Below are 21,376 nucleotides of genomic sequence, written 5' to 3' on the forward strand. Positions count from 1 at the left end.
TGCATATCTCTCCTTACCAGTACATAGGTCATGCCTTCTTGGTGTAGTTTTCTTTTTCCACACTGCTTTAATTAGCCTTCCTGCAGGATCTACATCACTGTATTGCTACATGTGACTGTCTCTTTCTTTCCTGGTATTAAAAAATAAAAAAATAAATAAAAGGTGAATGAATAAAACAATCCTAATAACACCTTGTCTTGAATAAGTAACAAGGAACAGGAACTTACAGGTGCTTATGAACATTTTGGTTTGCATAATGAAAAAAATTAATTGAACTGCAAAACCTGGAGCCCCATTTACTATTTCTAAAGAACATTTTAAGAGTAGAAATAAGAAACATCAATTTAAACATACTGTGGAGTTGGAAGATGTAAACCAAAAGAGGGTTTCTTTACCTTTGCCTGCACTATTGACATAATTTTTTCATTATAAATAAGTTTTTGTGGCTGCTCCAAACTGAGCCGCCACATTTTTTCAATTTTTTCTATTATTTCTTTCCACACTTCTAAACTAGACACTCCTCATACAGAAGAACTAGAGTTTTTTCAGCAGGGAAGTTTCTAACCAGCAATTTGCCCGCTAAAGGGCACTGTTTACTGCAGTAAAAAAAGAATCTCTGCTCTCCCACTGTAAATTATACTTAAGGCTGAGGTAAAAATCTAAAAAGGTTGACTATAAGGGCTGAGTTTCTTATTCCAAATTACTGTTTTTCCAATTAATATATATATTTTTTTTCCTTTATATTTTTCAGGAACTCCATGCTAGAACAATTTAACACGGAAAAGACCGCACACATGTGCATGTACGAGTGGAAAGGAAGCATCTGCCCTGTTAAGGCAGGGGAGATCTGCTCTCCAGGTTGTATAAACAGCATGAAGAGTAGAACCATAAAATAGATAAGGTCACAGGGCAGACAGCTTGGGGCATTGGGAGAACAGCTCTCCGAGCCACGGTGTGCAGGGATGCGGGGATAAACCTGCGGACTGCGTTCTCCCGTGTCGCTGATGGAAGGCATGTAACCAAGGCATGGGCGTCTGCAGCTCCAGCGAACCTCCCTGCACTCAGACAATGGCTCCCGCTGTATTGTCCCCGGCTGCCGGGCTTGAATCTTATTCATCTGAGTCACACAAATTAGTGAGATCTGTGCACTCTGACCCGCCGCCCGAAATGCAACTGCCCTGCCTGATCCCCGTCCACCCTCTCGCTGGTGAGCGATTTCACCTCCCGTGGCCGTGTCTGCCAGATGCTGCCGGGTGTCTCTCATTGACCCGCAGATGGCCGGGGAGCTCCCGGGAGACGCCGCACGGAGCGGTCCCATCCCGCAGCTGCGGCCTGCCACGGGGTGACCGCGCCGGGGTGACCCGAGCAGGGCCAGCAGAACAAAGGCGCGGGGAGACCCGCACAGGGCAGGGCCCGCCGGACACCCGCGGCTCCGCCAGCACCAACCGCGGCACCGGAGGGCGAAGGGGCTTGGGCAGCGGCAGCCATGGCTGCTCAGTGACGGGGAAGGCAATGATCCCCTTCTCCCCGCGCTGCGTGACAGCAGCTCTACCGCAGCAGCCAGGGGCAATGGCACACAAGCGAGGGGCAGTGCCACCCGGGCGAGGAGCGGTGCCACACAAGGGGCAGCGGCACAGGCTCAGTGTCACAGAGCGGCCCCCAGCGCCCCCCCCGCGCGCTCCCCTCAGCCGCGGCAGCGCGGGAAGCGAAGTGCGCGCGCCCCCGCCCCGCCCCGCCTGGCTCCGCCCCGCCCCGCGGCGCACGTGGCACCCTCGCCCGCGCTGGTCACGTGACGCGGGCCCCGGGTGTTCCCCCTCCGCCCCTCCCCGTCTGACCCCGTCTCTCCCGTCTGGTCAATAGCGCGCAGCGCATGCGCGGTCACCGCCTCACGCCCCCCACCGCCTCCCCCCGGCCCGTCTCCCTCCGCCCTATATAAGGCGCGCGCGGCAGGGTCCCGGCTCCGCAGTGCGCGTGGGCGGCGCGGCGGCTCCGCGCGGCTCTGGGACCCCCGCTCCTCCCCCGGCTCCGCCGCCGCCATGAGCTCGGGGACCCCCTACATCGGCAGCAAGATCAGCCTGATCTCTAAGGCGCAGATCCGCTATGAGGGCATCCTCTACACCATCGACACCGAGAACTCCACCGTGGCGCTGGCCAAGGGTGAGGCGGGGCCCTGTGGGGGGCGCGGGCGGGCCTAGGCCGGCGCTGGCTGAGGGGACGCGGCGGGGGCCGCCGTGCCGTGAACAATGAGCGCGCCCGGGGCCCGCCCGCCCCGCGGGGCTGCGGCGGGGCTGGAGCCCCGGGTCCGGAGCGCCGCTGCTCTCCGTGAGTCAGCACTGACAGGGGCCGCGCCGGAGGGGCCGGGATGCTGAGCAGCCCTCGGCTCTCCCAGGGAGAAGCGCTGCCGGCAGCGCTGGCTCCCCTCGCCATTGTCAGAGGCGGGGAGGTGACGCTCGGCATCGCTGTGCGTGGTTCGGTTCCCCTCGCTCGGTTGTGCCCGGCTGTGTGTCGGTGTTCGGCTCGAGCAGGGCCCCAGGCCGGCGCTGAGGAAAACACTTGCTGTTGTTGTGTCTTTGTTCCTTCCGTGATCGATAACTGGACTCTGCTCAGGTGAGGAGGGTGGGAGCCGCTGCACAGAGCGCTGTGGGGCACCTGCACGTGGATCTGGCTCACCGACCTTGCTGGCTCCTCAGCGAGGCTTTGCATTTTGTTTCCCTGTAGAAATACTGATCATTATCTTTGAAACAATGTCGTTTAGGTTCACAGGTCATTTGTCACCTGTGCTGGGAACTCCTGTATTTCATCTCAGTAAAATTTGTTCTGTCTTGTTTAGTCCCTCAAACATGAACTTATTCCTGAACTGCTTTTCAAGTCCAGCTTGGCTACTTCAGCTAATGTGCATCGGCGTTTTCTTCCCCTGAGTTTTGTCCTTCCTTGTTCTGAGAAGTTCACACGTTCTTCATTGCCTGCAGGCAGCCATCGGGGCTGTCCACAAAACAAACACCTTTTGTTTTGAAAGGCTGTTTGCTGGCAGGAGGCACTGACTTGCCAGATTCACAACTACCTTCAAGGCAGCCTATGCCCCAGTGTTTACCCAGTGTAATGATGTTTATATGATGCTGCACGTTATTTGGTGCCTATTAGATTCTTTTCTGGAGTTAAAAGTGCGAATTTTCTCAAATTCACTTTTTCTCTAGGAGTATAGTTGTTTATTTAAATGCCCAAATGGAGCTGTTTGTATTAGTGCTTGGCTTAAAGTACTTGAGAGGTTGCTGAAAGGATGCAGTTCCTTTTCTGTAGGTGCAGGAAGGTCTTCACCTTGACCCAGCAGCAAGTAGAAATGGTTCTGCCTTACACATAGCACTTGCTGCTTCAGAGCTGAAGTGGTATTTCAGAAGCATGTGTGATTAAAGTGCTTGATGATGTGAATAAGTACATGCTCTGGATAAGATTTCTGGCAGTTCTCGTATTTATCGGTCTCTCAGTGTTCCGTTTTGATGAACTGGAATGTATAAGAAGTAGTTGTTACAGTAGGTGGAGAATACATCTTTCCCCAGCTAAAGAGCTGCTCTGTAAACTTTACATCACAAACCCTCCTGTTCATTGTAGCTTACAGGGGTATTTCAAATTTAGAGACTCTATAGCAGAGCAAAATTAGTGTCAGAATTACAAATGTAGCAACAATGTCGAAGTTAGTCACAGCAATATCGACCCTGTGTGTGGTGTCAGTAGTTTAAAACACTTGATCTCTGAGGCATTAGAAGGGCCAAGAATTCCTGACGTGCTGCTGAAGTTGTCCAGACTACAGGTAAATTGTTGTTTAACCCTGGATGCTACTGTTTAAATGCTTCCATGTGCAGTGCAAGTGCCATTCTCTTTTGTTCTACCATTCATAAAGAAAAATTTAAGTTAAAAGAGGCCTCAGGAAGAAACCTGGTTCAGCCTCTTGAAGCCAGGATGACTTTGATGATTTATATTTGTTAAACCTCAATATGTGCACACAATCTTAAATGCTGGAGATTCCGTGTGCTTAATTAATCACTACAAGAAAGTTGTTTGTCTTGTTAGAAGCTAAACTTATATTGCAAACAAAGGAAACTTAAGCTCACTGCAATGCTGTCAGCAGTGAAGGCCAGGAACTTACTCCCCCTTAAACAGAAGTCTGAAGAAATTGGAGTTTTTGAACAAGAAATACTCACCTAAGCTCTGCTTTCCAGTCACTTGCTGTGCCTCCTGCCCCTTCAGAACTTAAGCTCAACAGCCCTACACAAGTAGGAACTGTGCTGTAAACCAGGAGCTGCAGTGTTGTGGGATTGATTCCTTGTTCGTCTGTAAGCAATAGTCAGTAACTTCATGGGAGACAGCCCTTCCCACCTCCACAGGAACTTTAAGCTGCACTTTGTGTTGTGCCAGAAACAGTTAAACACCACAGGTGCAGGGACAGGGAAGCTCAACTCCTACAGCCCTGTTTTCTCTACAACAAGGACTTGGCTTTCCACCGTTTTTTGTAAGAAACCTTGGGACCGGCCAGCTGAGAGGCTGCCTGGGCAGCTCTGGGCTTTGCTGGTCATGTGTTTGTCCGTGTGGAAGTTGATGGGCTGATCATGGTGCTTTCCAAGTCAGCTGTAGGATCCCGCAGGAGCCTCTGGATACCTTTAGTACATCTTGCCGTGAGCTGTAATAATCTCATTTTGAACAGAGAGATCAGTAGTACGGTTCATGTCCAAAAGGCTACAAGCATTGCTTTCAGTTTATAATCTGCTTCTGGTTGACTGGGTTACAGATGTAATATGATCAAACAGCAGCTGGAGATCTAAAATAACTTGGAGAGGTTATTTACCCTAGGAACTCATGGAAGATGGCCATTGAAAGGCAGTGACTGGCAGCTTGTTCTTGTACCAGTGAAGATCCCCTTCCTGTTAGGTGCAATCTGAGGTGTTGAGCAGTGTGATAGGGACATTCTGGCATTCACCTGCTCCTTGGGAGTTCACCTGTGTGTTAACAGGGGTGGAGACCGTTTGCAGCATTGAGTGCTACCTGGTGTGGGGTGAACCACCTGCATATCTCTTCACCATAGCTGTTCACCCTGGAACAGGACTCTTGAGTATCCCTGGCTACGACTGCCAACAGTCCTCCTAAGCTGAAGCAGCATGGTGTGCCAGGGATGCTTAGCACTGGGGTTCAGTGCAGCCACTTTTGGTGCTCTTTTTCCTGGGAGGATGTGGTGCCCCCATCATCCATGTGACAGGAACAGTGGCATGTCCTGGTGAAGGTGTTTCAGTACTTCTGTGATAACCTGTTGGAAGCAATTGAGGGAACTCCAATACAGAATTCTTCCATTGGCAGAAAATGTGGATCTAGCCACTGTGTGCTGGTACTCATCTGAACTGGGAGTGCCTCTCAAAGAAAGCAGCCACACCAGTGAACTTGGGAGTTTCTATAACTTGTGCCTGAAATTTCAAGCTTTTACCTGTCAGTGTCTGATGTAACTGTGCTGTCTGTTTTCCTGAGCCAATAATCCAGTCTGACCTCTTCTTTCTTAATGGCTCAAATTAATTTATGCTTCTACGCAGTAGCTGCCACAGTCAGCTGAAGTCTTTTTTTTTTTTTCCCACTCTAATGTGTGACACTGCTGGTTAGTGTCTGTTCAAGTATTCTGGTACTTGGCACTCAGTAAAGCCTCCCTAAGCACTGAGATCTTAGATTTATGACTGATGGCTTGCTTTGTAGTCACATAAATCATAAAAACAGTGACATTGGAGCAGAGAGGGAATTTTAATACGAAGTTCTTACCATTGATAAAACTACCTTTATCTGCACAGTAAATATATTAAACCAAAGGTTCAGATTTGAGCCCTAAAGCCTTCTAAGATTTCCCCCTGCTGCTTCAGGGGCCTCTCCTGTGGTGTGGTGCAGTTGTCTGGAGCTGAATGCCTGCATGGGACAGCTGCTGGGGAGGGAAGGAGAGTGCAACACTGTGGGGAAGTCCTTGGGCTTCGAGTAGGATTCTTCACTCCAGCTGGTCTATGGTCTTTACCTTCACAGCTTGATGTAAACAAAACTGTTTATACAGGCTGCTGAATAAGTTGGCATTTGAGGGAACAGATGTGTGTGAGAAAGAGACTGAGGGTTCTGGAAGTAGCTGTTGTTGTTGTTACAAATGGCAAGTGTTGGAGGAGTACTTTTTAATTGCATAAATCTGAACTTGCACAACGCTGCAATGGCAGCACTGTACTAATATCACCATTTCCATGCTCCAGTGCGATCCTTCGGGACTGAGGACCGGCCCACAGACAGACCTGCTCCTCCCAGAGAAGAAATCTATGAGTACATTATTTTTCGAGGAAGTGACATCAAAGACATCACTGTCTGTGAACCTCCAAAAGCTCAGCATACTCTGCCACAAGATCCTGCCATTGTCCAAGTAAGTTAGCCTGAAGTGTTGATAAAAAGCTGACATAAAACATTGATGTTAAAGGACTGCATTTTGGTAAAAACTTATAGAAATGAAGGCAAGTCAGTGTCTCCAGGAATCTTCAGATTATTTAAAGCATCCTGAATTTTGTTGTAATGTTTAAAGTAGCAGCAGCATTAAAGACTTCAGTCAACAAAAGCCAGAGCTAGCTGAGAATGCAGGAAGATCATAAAGAGGTAAACTAACCCTTCTCAGAATTTACTTAAGCTTTAGTAATGCTGTACATGAAGTAAAGAATCACTGCCAAAGCAAGTTGACTTCTGGACACTGTAAATGGAAATGTACTTTGTCTTGTTACAGTCTTCACTGGGCTCTGCCTCTACATCATCCTTTCAGCCACATGTGCCTTACAGCCCGTTTAGAGGTATGCCACCTTACAGCCAGCTTGCTGCCAGCTCTTTGCTTAGCCAGCAGTATGCAGCTTCCCTAGGTTTAGGTAAGTACAAACTTTACTTGCTAGAATAAAGGTATGGTCTTGTATGCAGCTGCTGTGAAAGCAAATAACAGTCACTAATACCAAACTCTTTGCCAAGTGTCAGGCTGCAAGGTGCAGTGAATAAGCAGCTCACAACTTTGTGCAATGATTTTACTACAAGGAGGCCTGTGTTTTGCTTGCACATGCACACAATCATGCACATGAGAGAAACAAACTAAATAGCTGAAGTTTCTTTCTGAAATCAATTGGAATACCTGACAGTTGAGGCCAGTTCATTTCTAACCCAATGTACCTCATGTGTAAAAAGGACTTGTATTTCCAGAAAGGACTGTAAATAAGCTGCTCTAATGCTGTTCTAGAGAATCTTGTATCTCTTTCCAAGTCCTTCAGATGTTTCACTACCTTGTATCTTATCCATGTATCTCTGCTCTCTCTTCTTCCCTCTATCTCTTCAGAGAAATTGGTAAGCCCTCCAGCATCAGCAGCTGCTTCCAGCCCTAGTTCTTCTCCGTCTCCACAACCTGTTTCAGAGCCTGACATGTCTTCAGAGCCCCATCAGCTCTCTTCCAAGGGTAACAGCAGTTTGAGGACTCCAAATATTTGGAAGAACTGCATGGCACTTGCAAACACTGTTCTTGTTAACCCCTCCTAGAATGATAGTGCTCATATGGGTAATGACAGTAGAACTAGTTTGTTCTCAGCTTTTCTTTGCCTTTCATTATGTGGAGTGTGATTCCTCCTGTCCTAGAAGTATCAATTAGAGAGACAGGAGAAAGGAAAAATCCAGGACAGTGGATCCTCTTGTGTAAGTATCAGGAGAAGGATGAAGTTTAGAGATGCTAATGTGCTGCATCCTGTCCAGGAACATATGTCACCATAGGGTTTGGGTGAGAAATTGGTCAGCCTTTCTTGGAAGAAGTACACTGCTTAAATTGTGGGTGGCCTTGTGGTTGGAGACTTAGGCTGATCAAAAATTCGGGAGTATTTTCTGTAATCGAGGAAACATCAGGGTAGATTTCATGCATGATGGGGCATTGTACCTTGTCCAGACTCTGTTAGTAAAGCATGACTAACAGTAGGCAATTCCTGAGTAGCAGAGATAACACAGTTCTGGGTGCTTGCTTCTATGTGTAAAACTTTCAAAGAAGGTTGAGATGCCAGACTGACCATCCTCAGAGCAGGGTGACCAGGTGCAGCCTGCATTTAAACATGATTATTAGTTTCATTTGGTTTTAGCTTGAGCATGTATGCTTGTGTTGGCATGAAGCTTTTTACTTACTCTCTGCTTTTGGCCATCTATCTGTACATACTCAATACTCTGGCTAAACTTTGAAACTTTCTCATGTTAAATTTGCACATCAGCTTTGTCCTACTCAATAATCCTTAGGATATGTCTGTCTTCCTTGCAAGTTTTCCAGGTGTACATTAACTGGGAACCTGCATGATGTAACCTACTGGGTATATCTCATGTGGACTTGGGTGACCCAGAAGTGTCAGTGGCTTGGTTTGTGTGAACTCTTCAGCTTTTCACCTTTCTTGCTCTTTTAATATATTCAGTTAAAGTTTGCTTCCAAGCAGTTCTTATGCATAACTACATGAACCTGTAGTACTCCAAACCTTCTAATTAAACCTAGAATGCAGTGTTTCTTCTGAGTACTGAAGACTGTCACTTTTTAATATAATTGGTGTAAGGTATACCAAACCATGAAAAGTATTTACATGTTTTGTAGTGTGAATAAATAAGCCTGGATGGAAGAGCAACAGAAGTCTTGGTAACACTTTGGCCTTGACCAAGAAGGAATTTAAAAGGGTAACTTTGAGATCCTGGTCTGGTTTCAGGTTTTCTTTGTCTGAAAGCTCTAACAATAAGCAATGAAGTTGAAGGACTTCTAAAAGCGGCTTACAAAAGGGGATGATATAGCTGAGGTGCTTAAGCTTTTGCTGCAAAACCTTTTTGACAAAGTGGGGAAACTTGCTTGAACAGTTTCAAAATGGTGAATTTTTGTTTCAGATTTAAAGTTATCATGTAAAGTAAAATCCTGCATAGCATAGAAATTAGGTTTTGGTATGAACTGTCTGAGAGACTGACTTGGCTTGGTTGTTTAATGTTTGTCTAACTCGATATAAGAAATAAATGGGTATATTTCCTGAAACTGAGGCTCTGGATGTGAGAGCCATGACTTGTATGGCAGTGGTGCCTTACCTGGTGCCGCTTAAACTTGGCCTGTAATGATGCATACTCAAGGCTTTGAGTCATTCTTGCCCAAATGGTTTCTCGCTAGAAGTGGGCAGGGTTTGAATGGTGTTGGCGCATTTTCCAAGTGGCACTTAGTCATTGGGATTTTTTCCAGGTGCTGGCTTTCCTTCTGTTCACCCAGTCCGTAAAAGCCCCATGGTAGAGCAGGCTGTCCAGACTGGCCCAGTTGACAGCATGAATTCCCAAAAGCTGCCCCCAGTGAAGGTGACTCCGGGGATTCCGCGCAGCGCCCGGCAGGCCCCGCCGGCCAACAGCAAAGCGAGCGGTAAGTACGCACCCCTTCAGCCCCAAGCACTGGGCTGGAGCATCCTTCTAAGGTGTACTGCAACACTGAGCTGGTTGGGGATTGTTCTTGTGCTCCTTTAAAGTTTATCCTTCTTGTTCAGTAGATACAGTTCAGGCAGCACCTGTGCAAACCCAAGGACAGGTGAATGATGAAAACAGAAGACCTCAAAGGAGAAGATCGGGTAGGTTAAGCTGATGCTAAAAACAATCGCAACAGCCTGTGAAGGCAAGTGGTGTTAACTTCAGTGAAGGATTAACTGACAGAAGATTGAGAGAAAGCTTTGGGCATCCAGAGATGCTTCCCTAACAAAACAGCTTCTGGAGTCGCAGAAGTTCAGAACATTCCAGGGACAGAGTTCTAGCGCCTTTTCTAGAAAGTTGAAGGTATGTCATAAAAATCAATGCTGTGACTTGGCAGCAGCAACTGGATTTCTCTGAAACCTCAAGTATTTTTACTGGGAGAAGGCAGCCTGTTTGAGACTTTCCAGAGCTTTTATAACAAAGGAACTATGAAATACTCACCTCCATAGAGCAGAATTCTTATATCAAAGTGGCAGTACAAGCATGGGTCAGAAGAAAGTGAAATTCAAAGAGGTTTCTGCTCAAGTAAAATGAGAAAAGACAGGAAAAAACACTTCAGACTCTCAGGTCTTCAAATTAATTAATATGTGTAGACTGGGTTATAGCTCTTCCAAAAAGGAGTGGATAGCATCTCAGTTGGAAACCAGAAACTAGACAGAATACAAGTTCCCTTTGTGGGTAGATAAGTCTTTTGCTGGATTTTCTGAGACCTCCTCTTTGCCGTCACGACAGGTTTTAGGCTAATTACAGTGCTGTGTTTGCAGGTGAAGAGCAGACAGGAAAGATAATTTTCCCCACCTCCCTCAGCTTTTCTTGCTGTAATGCTTGTTCTGACTTCCTCTCTGCACACTGGAAGGAAAGTCGGGTGCACTCTGTCTTAGTGGTAAGACTGACATCCAGGAATGCTGCTCAGAAAGTTAAAGTGTTGCTGTAATGTGTCTTCTACAGCCAAAATCAGAAGTTGCTTTCAAAGAGGTGTGGCCTAACCACAGGACTGGAAGCCAGAAACTCCTGAGTTCTATCCCTGGTTTCCTCTGGTCTTGAGCAAGTCATGTAACCTCCCTGTGCGTTACCAAGTGTTTAAACTCTCCTGCTTTCAGGAAACAGGAGAACCAGAAACCGTTCTAGAGGACAAAACAGACCAACTACTGTGAAGGAAAACACTATAAAGTTTGAAGGTGACTTTGACTTTGAAAGTGCAAATGCACAATTCAACAGAGAGGAACTTGATAAAGAATTCAAGAAGAAACTAAACTTTAAAGGTTTGTGCCTTCATTAAATTGCTGAGCTAGTAGTAAACACTGCATAGACAAATGGTTCTAAGAAACTGTATGATTACATCTCAAATCTTGTTTGAGGGAACAAGAGAACAGATGGCTCTGCAGTGTGTTCCTCAAGGAAGTGTAATACATTTCATTATCTTCAGATGACAAAGCAGAGACGGGGGAAGAAAAGGGGGATCCTGGAGTGGCAACCCAAAACAATGATGGTAATGCAGAGGAGGACCTGCTGGGGCCCAACTGCTATTATGATAAATCCAAGTCTTTCTTTGACAACATTTCTTCAGAACTGAAATCTAGGTGAGTGTTTTCTAAAAGCTTGTTTTTTAAATAGAGTTTTAGGCATAAAATTTCAGACATAATCTATATGACACGGTTTAATTACTTAAAAAATTTAGAACAGGCTTTAGACAGGGAATATTGCCATGCATTTGGTGGCTCACAAATGATGTGAACCAAGCTCCATGCAGTGATATCAAACAAAAAGTGCTTCAGCTGATATGATACACTTGCCTAAAATGTGATTGAGGAGTTTCCATTTCTGTTTCCCAGTACTGACTTTGAACCCATTGATTTTAAACAAATTCCTTATCTGGCTTGTGGGAGAGGAGGCATCAGGGTCATGCTGTACTGAAGGTGCAGCTGGCAGCCAGGAGTGAGCTAAGCCTGGAGGTGGGGCAGAGAGGTCAGCTCTGGCTATGGAAATGCATTAGGTTAAATGTTGGGAGTATGAAGGGAAAGCTTCAGCTTTCACTGCCACCACTGATGTTATCAAGTGCCTGGAGAAATGAGACATCCCTTTAGTGTCTGCATGAGGGATTCCCTCTGCTCTGTGGCTGCAGAGGGGTTGGGTTAAAGCATGTACACTGCAGCTGATTGTGCAGCTCAACAAAATCAGGGGTTTGAGGCTTCCTCTCTAAGTGGGCTGGTTCAATGTTTGCATTCAACCTGAACTCAGCCTTGTTCAGTTCCAGGCGCACCACGTGGGCTGAGGAAAGGAAGCTCAACACAGAGACGTTTGGGGTGTCTGGACGGTTCCTTCGTGGCCGCAGCTTTCGAGGTGGATTTCGAGGTGGAAGGGGGAGTGGAGCAGCAAGGAGAAACCAAACCACTCACAGAGCTGGTACTGGCAGAGTGTAACTTCAGAGGCAAGTGCTCTAGCAAGAGTAATACTCTTTGATCCAGGTTTGTCTCTTACTGCTTGCCTGAACTTTCTATTTCACCCTCCAGTCTCATGGTTATATTCAAGAAATGTTCCTTACTGGATTTTATTGATATTTCTGAAGGGCAGAAGAAGATGGGAGTAGTTTAGCATGCTGATTGTTCTGTTGGTTTCTTGGTTTCACCTGTCTGAGAAAAGGCTTAGCTCAAGCAAGCAGCTTTTGGTTTCTAGCTAAGCATTTACAGAGGTGTGAGCTTTGCTTTTTTTCTTCTTAGGAAAAGAACCCCATAATATCAAATCTAATTCTACCTTTTTTGTGAATAGGTTCAAACATCTCTCCTGAGAGGATGAAACTGTATATAGAAAGAAAACAACCAACTGCTGCACTAATGTGGGAAAATGGTTCATATTGTTTACTGTCTCAGCTCAAGCGACAGAATTTCATGTACTACTGCTTATATTTTGGACTTACTTTGGACCAGCCACTGTCCGCTGGAATATTTTTTTGGAAGAGGGAATGTGTTCAGGGGTACCTTCTTCAGGGTGTCTTTTCTTTTTGTTTGTGTTTTTCAAGTGCAGACTAACTTACACGGTTCTTCTTTCTGGGTCTCTCAAGGCTGCTATAGTCTAAGCTCAAAGTCAGACTCCTTTTCTGAACCCTGGAGAAGAGAAATCATGCTGTTTTAACACAGAACCAAAGCTCACTTGAAATAAACCAGCTATAATTTGTTCTGAGTAACCAAATGGATCCTTTGGTGCTGCTGGTCTCACGGATCTTGGCAGCAGGTGTGAAGTAGCACTTGGTATCTGGAGAAATGGATTCCTGGTGCTGAGGGGTTGTGTATATTGTCACTTGGGAATACTGGAGTGTTGATCATGTAGTAGTGTTTCTGACTGTACAGCTGTTTGTGGGCTGGTGCTGGGCTGGAGGTACCACAGGACCGTGGCTCTGCCTTGAGCTGAGGGTGCTGGGAGTGCCTGGGGCCTGGAGCTCCTGGCTGGAGCTTGGGGACAAAAAGTGGGATGGGAGCAGTGACTGTCCCCATTTGTGTGCAGAGCTTTTGGCAGTGGTGACTGTCTGGGAAGGAGACCTGCAGCTCTGACTTGTTTGCCTCGGTTTTTACCTCGCTTGAGGCAGCACCAAATGCAAACAGTTCTCTGTACTCTGTAGACTGTGGTGGAACTCTTTGGAATGTTTTCATTCAACTAGGGATGGGAGACCATATAATGAAGCTTAACAGATGGGCATGTTTAATTTCTTTCCTCTATACCCCCATACTGTAAATAGTTTAGTTGTTTTTCTTTTGTTTTTAAGAATCTGTATGTGGGGAGAGGGCTGGGAGGGAGGGGTTACCTTTGTTTGCATGAAATAAGTGGGTTAAATTGCTATAGGCATGTGTCCCATTTTTGGTTGGTAGGGAATTTTGTTGAAAAAGCACCTTGATGACTGAACCCCTTACATAGCTCAAGTTTTTTTAGTTATGCATTGACCTAGGTTTACTGTAAAAGCTTGGATTTATTTTTGTAGGACTTTATTGCTGAGAATTAGAACATAGCAGTGGGGCTGCTCTTTGGAGTAATGTAAATTGTAATTATAATAAACATGTAAATGTTTAATGTTTCCCTCCATCTCTGTTCTGTACATAGCTCCATAACATCACTCCCTACAACTCCTCTGGCACCCGTCCTTGCAGGGCTCCCATCCAAGCTGGAGAAAACCTGGCTGCCAGACCTGGAAGTGTTACACTTTCCATGGTATTGGAAAAGGGCTGAAACACCCAAATCCAGGCACTGTAGGCTGTTCTGTTGCCCTGGTTCCCATGCTGGGACTCAGCCTAATGAGGGTTATGTTACTCCACCTGGCAGAGGGGAGTCCCTGGGCTGGTGGGGCTCCCTAAGAGCCTGTCAGGAGCTAGGGCTGCTGCTGCACGACCTGGCTCACACCTCTGGGCCCTGCTGAAAGGGCTCACTCAGAGCTGCTCTAATTTCTCTGCTGGCAAAGCAGCAACTGTGGCTCTAAGTGTGGAGATGGAATTGCACTGCCCTGGCAGAGGATGGGATGATAAACCTCACTGCTCCTGCATACTCACCATTATTCACATGTGCCTTTTTAGTTGAGTGGATCAATTCTTGTTTCCACAGTAAAGCTTTGGATCTTGGGCACAAACACATCCTTGATACTGCTGAGGTTTGTGTCCCACCTCTGAGCCAAGTGCTGGCCTGGCTCCTGCTGTCTGGGAGCAGAGGGGACTGGTGGCTGTGGCTCAGCCCCAGGGCTGGTTACCTGTGAGCCCTTCTTCCCCAGGAGCACTGTGGGCTCAGCTGCAGCCCTATCAGCTTTCCCATGGAAAATTCCCAGTGTGTGGGAACAATTGTAGTGACTTGAGCAGGGAACCAAGTGCAGCTTTTTTGAATTGAACGTTCCAGCCCAAGGGCTGATGAATTAAACAACCTGGTGTTCCAGGACTATGCTTCCTCTGGTTCATGTGGTTTATGTGTCCCTGAGCAGCAGCAGCACTGCTGCTTCCCTGTCCTTGACTCCTGTGGGATCCTCTGCCCACACTTTGCTGGGCAGCATTTCCCTGTAAACAGCTCCTGGGTGTGTGAGCTCTGCTGCCTGGGCAGCCCTGCCCTGCAGCCTCTCGGGACTGAGGTGTCCTGGGCAGGGGCTCGAGTACCAGAGCTGCCTCTTGCAGGCTCCTGGGCTACACTTAATCCTTGCTGTGCTTGCTGCCACCCCAGTCCTGCTGTGACCCTGTCACACCCTCTCTGGGTGTGCAAGAGCAGACTGAAGAGCTGCTTCCAAGGGCCGTTTGGTTCCACCTGCTTGCTGGATACAAATGGGGAAACTTTTGCAATAAAGGAGCACCTGTTCCTATTGCTTCAAGTACTGAGACTTATGCTTTAATCTGAATGAGACTTAGAAGCATCAGCTCATACACCTCTGCCCTGAGAATATGCCTGCAGCAGCACACTCTCATGCAGACTCCCCCCAAAACAATACTCCCTATCTCTGTCCTGTCCAAAGCAGACCCAGCCTTTTCACCATGAACGATGCCCATTAGGGAACAAAAACCCCAACTCCATACTAGTTAGGTTGAGACCATAACACAACCCCCAAGACAGCTACTTAAGGTAAAAATAGGGACATGCTGAGAACTGAGTGCAGAAAAGAACCATTAAACAAAGTGAAGTGTCCAGGGAAAAAAATGCAAGCAAAGTCTCTGTCCTTTAATGGGTCACTACTGCTGTTCTGTAGCCAACCAGATCATCCTGGGTAATTAAAATCCAAGGAACAGACAGGTTTTTTTAAATAACAGCTTTAAAAAAAAATCAGTAGGTTTATTGTAGGTCTCAAGAGAGCACAGTATGAGTAACTGGAATGCCTACATGTCTATACAGAATAACCCATCACTCGAATTAAAAAGCAGCAGCTAAGCGGGTGCATTTCATTCATCATGATGTTTTCTTCTGTTTTTTCTTTTCATTTTCTTCCTTTTCCTTTTCAATTTCAGCCACATACTTCTCAATTTCTTCAGGGTTTAGGATCTAAAACAGAAACATGGGTGACCTTCAGGATACCAATAAACTGAAGAGACATTCATGGAGGTGATTCTAGTTCTGCCATGGGCAGAACATTAACTGCTGTTTATCTGGAAGCAGGTACCTGGTGCAGACACAACAACATTCCTTGGCCACTAAGAATAAACTGAAGTATTTGTCAGTGCAAAATGTGAGATTAAGGGCTGGAAGTTAAGGCAGATCAACAAGGACAGTATCAGAGACGGGCTCAAAGGGAGAGAAGCAAACAAAAGCCTCACCTTCAGTGGCTGCTCCCGTCTCATGACTGCCAGCTCGATGTTCTTCCCACCAGACTGCACCACCTGGGTGAGGCAGAGGGAAGCTTTAGGAGCCTGGCCAGGAATTCACTCCAACAAACCCCACTCAGGTCTCCTTAGATGGAGGGTAGATATGGGTGTGGTGTATTTCACACCTTAGCTCTTAAGCTCTCAACACCAGCAGCACTAACTCTCCAAAGGGTCTTCACACTGGTGCCAGTGCCCTAGGCAGATGGAGAACACAGCCCCACCACCTGACTTGTGCTATTTTCTCTATTTTAAGCTTCACTTAAAAAGTAAAATATTCAGCATGTGCTTTAGCACATCTTTGGTGCATTTATGTCAATGCCCAGAACTGAAGTCTGTTCTTCTCCCCAGAGCTGCTGGTAAGTTCTGTGTAAATTATGGAAATTGTTATACCCCAAATATTCTGAACCTTGGATTCAATCCAACACCCACAGCCTACAGCAAACAATTCTCACAGATCCTCTGCAGTACTTCCTTGGGACATCCACAAATATTTTCCCATATTCACATCTAAGAAGTGAATCTGGACACAGTGAAAAGCCACAGAAGAGATGTGAAACAGTCTGACCTCAAGAAGAGCCTTGATGACAAGTTTAATAGTCAGATCATCTGTTTCAATGGCCTCATCAGTGTAGTTTTTCTCCAGGAACTCACGCACAGACTTGGCTCCTCTGCCAATGGCATTAGCCTGGAAACATTAAGGGGAAAAAGAAAATGAATGGGAGTTTAGGAAAGATTTAATTTGCAGAATCAGAGGGAAACACAAAGTTGTACAATTGCATAATCTGTCACACACAAAGACAGTTGTCTGGCACAGGTGGATTGGTTCTGGGGTTTTTTTTGAAAGCAGGACAAGATTTCCCAAAGAAAGCTGAACTGCAGATGGCCACTCTCAGTACATTTGATCATTAAAGATTTTTGCAGCTGTGAGACAGCACCATCTGGCCAGCGAGATCTCTACCCCAATCCCACTTTAAAGGAGACATTAACTCACAAATATTCCATTTCCACCAGGGACTGAATCCACTCACCTTCCAAGCATGGTATGTGCCAGAGGGGTCAGTCTGGTACAGCCGTGGGGTCCCATCAAAGTCAAAGCCCACGATGAGGGCAGAGATCCCGAAGGGTCTGCGGCCGTTGCTCTGTGTGTACCTCTGAGCACAAAGGACACACTCACAGGCAGTTCTGAAAACATTTCTAGGCTGCAAAGCAGACTCTGGAGCAGTTACAACCAGGAGAGCCACCAGAAACGCTTTTAGCTGGCTCTGTCCATTGGTCAGGACTCCGTATCTCAGAGCCCCTAAGGCAGGCAAGTGAGAGGTGGTTCCTGTGCAACTCCTGTTCCCACACCTGGTCACAGCTTCCAGAAGCAGCTCCCCACCTCCTGAGTGGTGCTGAGGCAGCAGAGTCACATCTGCAAGCCCCAGTGTGTCAGAAATTACCATGAGGACACCTGAACACAGTTTTCACCAATGATTTGCACTGATTCCACAGGGAATCACAGCAGCTCTGTGGCTGTAAGCAGGTTACCCTGGATCCATGTCACAGCCCTCCTGGGACACTGCTGGTGAAGTCACTGCCACCCAGCAGGAGCACGAGAGCTACACCCACAGCACCAGGGCAGCAGGAGCTGGGCCAGGTGTGTTTGCAACAGAGAAATGGTGAATGTGCCAGAAACACAGACACAAATGTGAGACTGGATAAAGGAACAAAGTGAAACTTTGGAAGTGGTGCCTTGCTCTGATAGACTAGTGATTATTACAAGAACCACATTATTTACCATCACCACTGTTCCAACACATCTGTGCGTAAGTAAATTAGATTTTCTCTAATTCTCGCTAGTGGCTGAAAATCAGTTTAATACACCAGCAAATGAGTAATTTTCTCACAGAATGCAGCTGGGTGTATTTTGATGCTGCAATTTATTCTAAATTCATGACTATCAAGCACAAAACATTAAATACTGCACCAATTTGCTCCCCTCTTACCCATCTCTGCAATGGCTTTGCAGGAGGAAAAACTACCGGGAGCCATGAAGGAAAGACAGTAACCCAGGCCCACTGTTCTGGGAGTGAGGTGAGCAGTGTGTTCCTGATGACATAACACATGCAGCCCTTACAAGCTCTAATTGCTTCATCTTGGGGGGAAAAAACCTCAAACAGCACTCAGTCATTCCTTTCCATTGCTACATCCCCATTCCAAATAAACACCCAGAATGTGTTTTGTACCAGGTAAGTGGAATCAGGCCAGAGGACAGACATTTACACAGCTTGAAGAAGTGTCAGATGCTCCATGCTACACGTGTGACACTCTAGTCCCACGTGCTACACACCTGTTACACACCCAAGCTGCCCATTATGCATAACACAGGCTGATGTAACAGCACATGTAACATCTCTGTCAGGTCAGGACACATCTTCAGCAGCTCTGTGCAGCCCCAAGTACCTGTTTCAGGCTGGCAATGTAGCGTGTGATGTACTCCACGGTGACAGGATCCTCCACGGTGAGCCTGTGGCTCTGACACTCCACCCGAGCTCTGTTTATGACTATCCTGGCATCAGCTGTCAGCCCTGAAACGACAGAGTGGCCTCAGAGTCAGGAAAATACCTCAGAACACCACCCTGGCCCTAAAACGCCCAGGGGCTCAGTGTCAGCACCAAGGGAAAATCAAAGCAGAGCTCAAACTCTCAGGTTTGCTGAGCAAGAGCAGTTGTAAGGCAGCAGAAAGTGGCTAATGCACAAAAATAACTAAAGTATTTAGTTTACAGCTTCCATGTTTGTGAGTTAGGTGACACACATAATTCTGAACCAGGTAATGGGAATATTACTGACAGCACTCCATATCCCAGCAAATCTGCAATGCTTATTCTCACACACATCATTCCTCATGCAGTCCAGTAACATCTGCCCAGCAAATCCCATCTAGTTAGTGAGGCTACAGCAGCATGATGCTAGCTGACAAAAGTGTGTGACCCTTTAAAAAATGATTTTGAAGAAATCTAATTTTTATTTTATGTTTTAGCTAGTGCTGCCATTTTTCATTTACAGCCTTGTTTTTATTACAGAATTTTCCTCAAGTTTGTGAATGAACACCCTTGCACATATCCCAGACACTGGCTAAGGGAGCAAGACAGGAGAAAGAACTGAGCCTCTCATTCCTGCACACTCAAGCTAAACCCTGTTGTTTTAGTCAGTTAAATCAGATCTCCCCTTAAAAATATTATTGACACTGACACTCTATTGCTCCATATTTTAAAACAAAATAAACACTGTGGAAATACCATGTTTCCCACAGTTCTCAGCCAGTTACACCCTGTATTTTGGTGTTCCATAAGTAAGCCCAAAGGTGCCCCAGAAACTGCTACAACCTCTGAAGTGACCAGGTACCTGCAAAAGCCATGCAGACATTGTCATCCAGAGCACAGATCTTCCGGACAGTTCTTTCATCCTGGAGTTTTGCCACTGACTTCTTCTCCACACCAAGGACAACAATATCCTTCCCTCTAACACCAACCTTCCATGCATGAAAAGCAGAAGTAAAAAAGTTAACCTAGGTCCAAAAATCCTCATAGCTGCAGACTACTCCAATGATCACCAAGCACAAACCCCCACACTGCAACCATTACCTCAGCTTGAAGTCAGGATTTTATTTCCCACTGAACCCAGAGGCAGGACTGACGTAACAAAAATTGCAATGCATTTCAGGGTGCAGTTTCATCATCAGTTTATACCAACCTAAACCTCTGTGGCTCCCAAGAGACAGATTCCAGCTCTTCTTACAAACTGTCTGTTCTCCAACATCAACATCAGTGATTCCACAGCCAAGGAGCCAGGATGAACAAGGAAAACTCAACTAGTCCAGTGACACTGCTCAACTCAAGAGCCAAAGGCACTGAACATCAGGCCAAGTAACACCTACAGCTGTCAAAATGTTCTGTCAGGAGCTGCCTTAATGTCCTAATTCATACCTTGAATACACCTTTTCAAAACACCTTTGACCCTTCCCCTTCATTCCCACTGTTTCTCACAAGGGGATGGGAATCATTTTTTCTTACAGGGTGGCCCTGCTGTCAGCATGTTCTAAATGTTTCCAAAAACATTACACTCAACAACAGACAAGATGGGTGGTTATACTGCATGCTGTCTGCATTTTTAGAGAATTTTTAATTTCTGAAAATAAAGAATCTATTTGGCACTAAATCTTGTTACATTCATTCCCACCCCAAAGACGATACATTTTCTTTTTGGTAATGGCAATTAAAATATACTACACCTATTAATAAAGTTATGACTTTTTAAAATTAAAACTTATTATTGCTAGAACTTATTACAATCACTAATACAATGTTATTTGCAAACTAATAGCTTTTTTCTCCTCCCCTATATGAAATAAAACTTTCATTGCGAAAAAGCTTGGGACAACTGGAAGCTGGGAGCCAGCAATGTCCTTCTAAGCGCTTTTACCGACGCGTTTCCCAATCCACTGGGAATCTGCCTCGTGCACAAATATAAAATACCACAATCTGCAGCAGGTACAGACCAAGAGAGGAGAGGATCCCTGCGGGCCTGACACAACGCCGGAGCCCCGCAGGAAGCGATGCCTTTGGGCAGCTCCAGCGGCGGCAGATGCACCCCAGGGAATCTCCCCGGAGCGGATCCCGCCGCTCCCGCGGCCTCCCGGGCCCGCCAGGCCGGGCGCGCAGCGCGGCGCAGGCCCCGCCGCGAGCCCCCCTCAGTCGCCGCCCCGCCAACGCCGCGGCCGCCGACTCACCGCGGTGGAGCCCTTCTTGACCGCCTCCTGCGCGTACTCCACCTGGAAGAGGTGCCCGTCCGGGGAGAAGACGGTGATGGCGCGGTCGTAGCTCATGGCTCCGGCAGAACCCGCACCGTCATCCGGGCGGGCCGGGGGCGGGGCCGCTGCGCTCCTGCGCTGCGCACTTGGCGTACGCACTCGGCGCAGTTTGCGCAGCGGCCGGCACGCCCCGCGCTGCCGCAGGGGAGCCGGAAGGGTTTGGGGTGGAAGGGAGCTCAAAAATGAGCCCGGGCAGGGACACCTGCCGCTGTGCCAGGCTGCTCCCAGCCCCGTCCAGCCTGGCCGTGGACATTTCTAGGCGTGGGGCAACCACAGCTTCTCTGAGCAACCTGTGCCAGGGCCTCGTCGCCCTCGCAGGGAAGATTTTCCTACTATCTAACCCAAACCTACTCTTTTTCAATTTGAACCCATTCCCCTTGTCCTGTCACTCCACTCTCTTGTAAAGAGCCTTGCCCCATCCTCGCTGTGAGTGCCCTCGAGGTACTGCAGAGCCACAATTAGGTCACCCCGACGCCGGTTTGAACAGCCCGGTTCGCTCGGCCTTCCTCGGCAGCAGAGGAGCTCCACGCCTGTCCCGGTGTCGCCGCGCTGTCCGGCCGCTCCGGCCGCTCTGTGTCCCCCCGCTCCCGCTGTCCCCCCGCCGGACGCGCCACCGCGCGCTACGCACTTGGCGTAGGCGGCCCCGCGCCTCTCCCCGCGCTGGCGCACTTGGCGTACGCGGCTG

General features: G+C 47.3%; 2 protein-coding genes across 8 annotated transcripts; one reads left to right on the forward strand and one right to left on the reverse strand.

Annotated features, from left to right (window-relative positions):
• Window positions 1–1,900: 1,900 nt before the first annotated feature.
• Window positions 1,901–13,590, forward strand: LSM14B (LSM family member 14B). 7 transcript variants are annotated; one of them, XM_058850555.1, is made up of 10 exons: window positions 1,910–2,157; window positions 6,258–6,421; window positions 6,773–6,908; window positions 7,364–7,480; window positions 9,260–9,430; window positions 9,555–9,632; window positions 10,632–10,793; window positions 10,958–11,111; window positions 11,780–11,959; window positions 12,298–13,590. In XM_058850555.1, exons 1-9 carry the CDS (start codon window positions 2,037–2,039, stop codon window positions 11,949–11,951), a joined length of 1,275 nt encoding a protein of 424 aa, XP_058706538.1. In that variant the 5' UTR covers window positions 1,910–2,036; the 3' UTR covers window positions 11,952–11,959; window positions 12,298–13,590. The 7 variants fall into 7 exon arrangements, 5 of the variants coding, with proteins under 5 accessions (XP_058706538.1, XP_058706539.1, XP_058706541.1 ...); XM_058850554.1 differs by having other exon boundaries at window positions 1,911–2,157; window positions 9,552–9,632; XM_058850559.1 differs by lacking the exon at window positions 1,910–2,157 and adding an exon at window positions 2,330–2,607 and having other exon boundaries at window positions 9,552–9,632.
• Window positions 13,591–15,294: 1,704 nt separating this feature from the next.
• On the reverse strand, window positions 15,295–20,770 carry PSMA7 (proteasome 20S subunit alpha 7). The gene is made up of 7 exons (XM_058850518.1): window positions 20,611–20,770; window positions 19,227–19,353; window positions 18,285–18,409; window positions 16,871–16,993; window positions 16,408–16,527; window positions 15,795–15,857; window positions 15,295–15,522 (listed from the first exon to the last, which is right to left on the reverse strand). Exons 1-7 carry the CDS (start codon window positions 20,704–20,706, stop codon window positions 15,430–15,432), a joined length of 747 nt encoding a protein of 248 aa, XP_058706501.1. The 5' UTR covers window positions 20,707–20,770; the 3' UTR covers window positions 15,295–15,429.
• Between the last annotated feature and the right edge of the window lie 606 nt (window positions 20,771–21,376).

The sequence above is a fragment of the Poecile atricapillus genome, chromosome 15, assembly GCF_030490865.1.
Source record: "Poecile atricapillus isolate bPoeAtr1 chromosome 15, bPoeAtr1.hap1, whole genome shotgun sequence".
Classification (NCBI taxonomy): Eukaryota; Metazoa; Chordata; class Aves; order Passeriformes; family Paridae; genus Poecile; species Poecile atricapillus.

Excerpts from the sequence above, each read along its gene's own strand:
- LSM14B (XM_058850554.1), top strand. The coding sequence starts at position 2,037 with ATGAGCTCGGGGACCCCCTACATCGGCAGCAAGATCAGCCTGATCTCT. Across the intron at positions 9,431-9,551 it reads GGCCAACAGCAAAGCGAGCG|TAGATACAGTTCAGGCAGCA; the intron begins GTAAGTACGCAC and ends CTTCTTGTTCAG. Across the intron at positions 10,794-10,957 it reads GAAGAAACTAAACTTTAAAG|ATGACAAAGCAGAGACGGGG; the intron begins GTTTGTGCCTTC and ends CATTATCTTCAG.
- PSMA7 (XM_058850518.1), bottom strand. The coding sequence starts at position 20,706 with ATGAGCTACGACCGCGCCATCACCGTCTTCTCCCCGGACGGGCACCTC. Across the intron at positions 16,994-18,284 it reads ACATTGCCAGCCTGAAACAG|AGGTACACACAGAGCAACGG; the intron begins GTACTTGGGGCT and ends CTTTGTGCTCAG. Across the intron at positions 15,523-15,794 it reads GACGGGAGCAGCCACTGAAG|ATCCTAAACCCTGAAGAAAT; the intron begins GTGAGGCTTTTG and ends TTTCTGTTTTAG.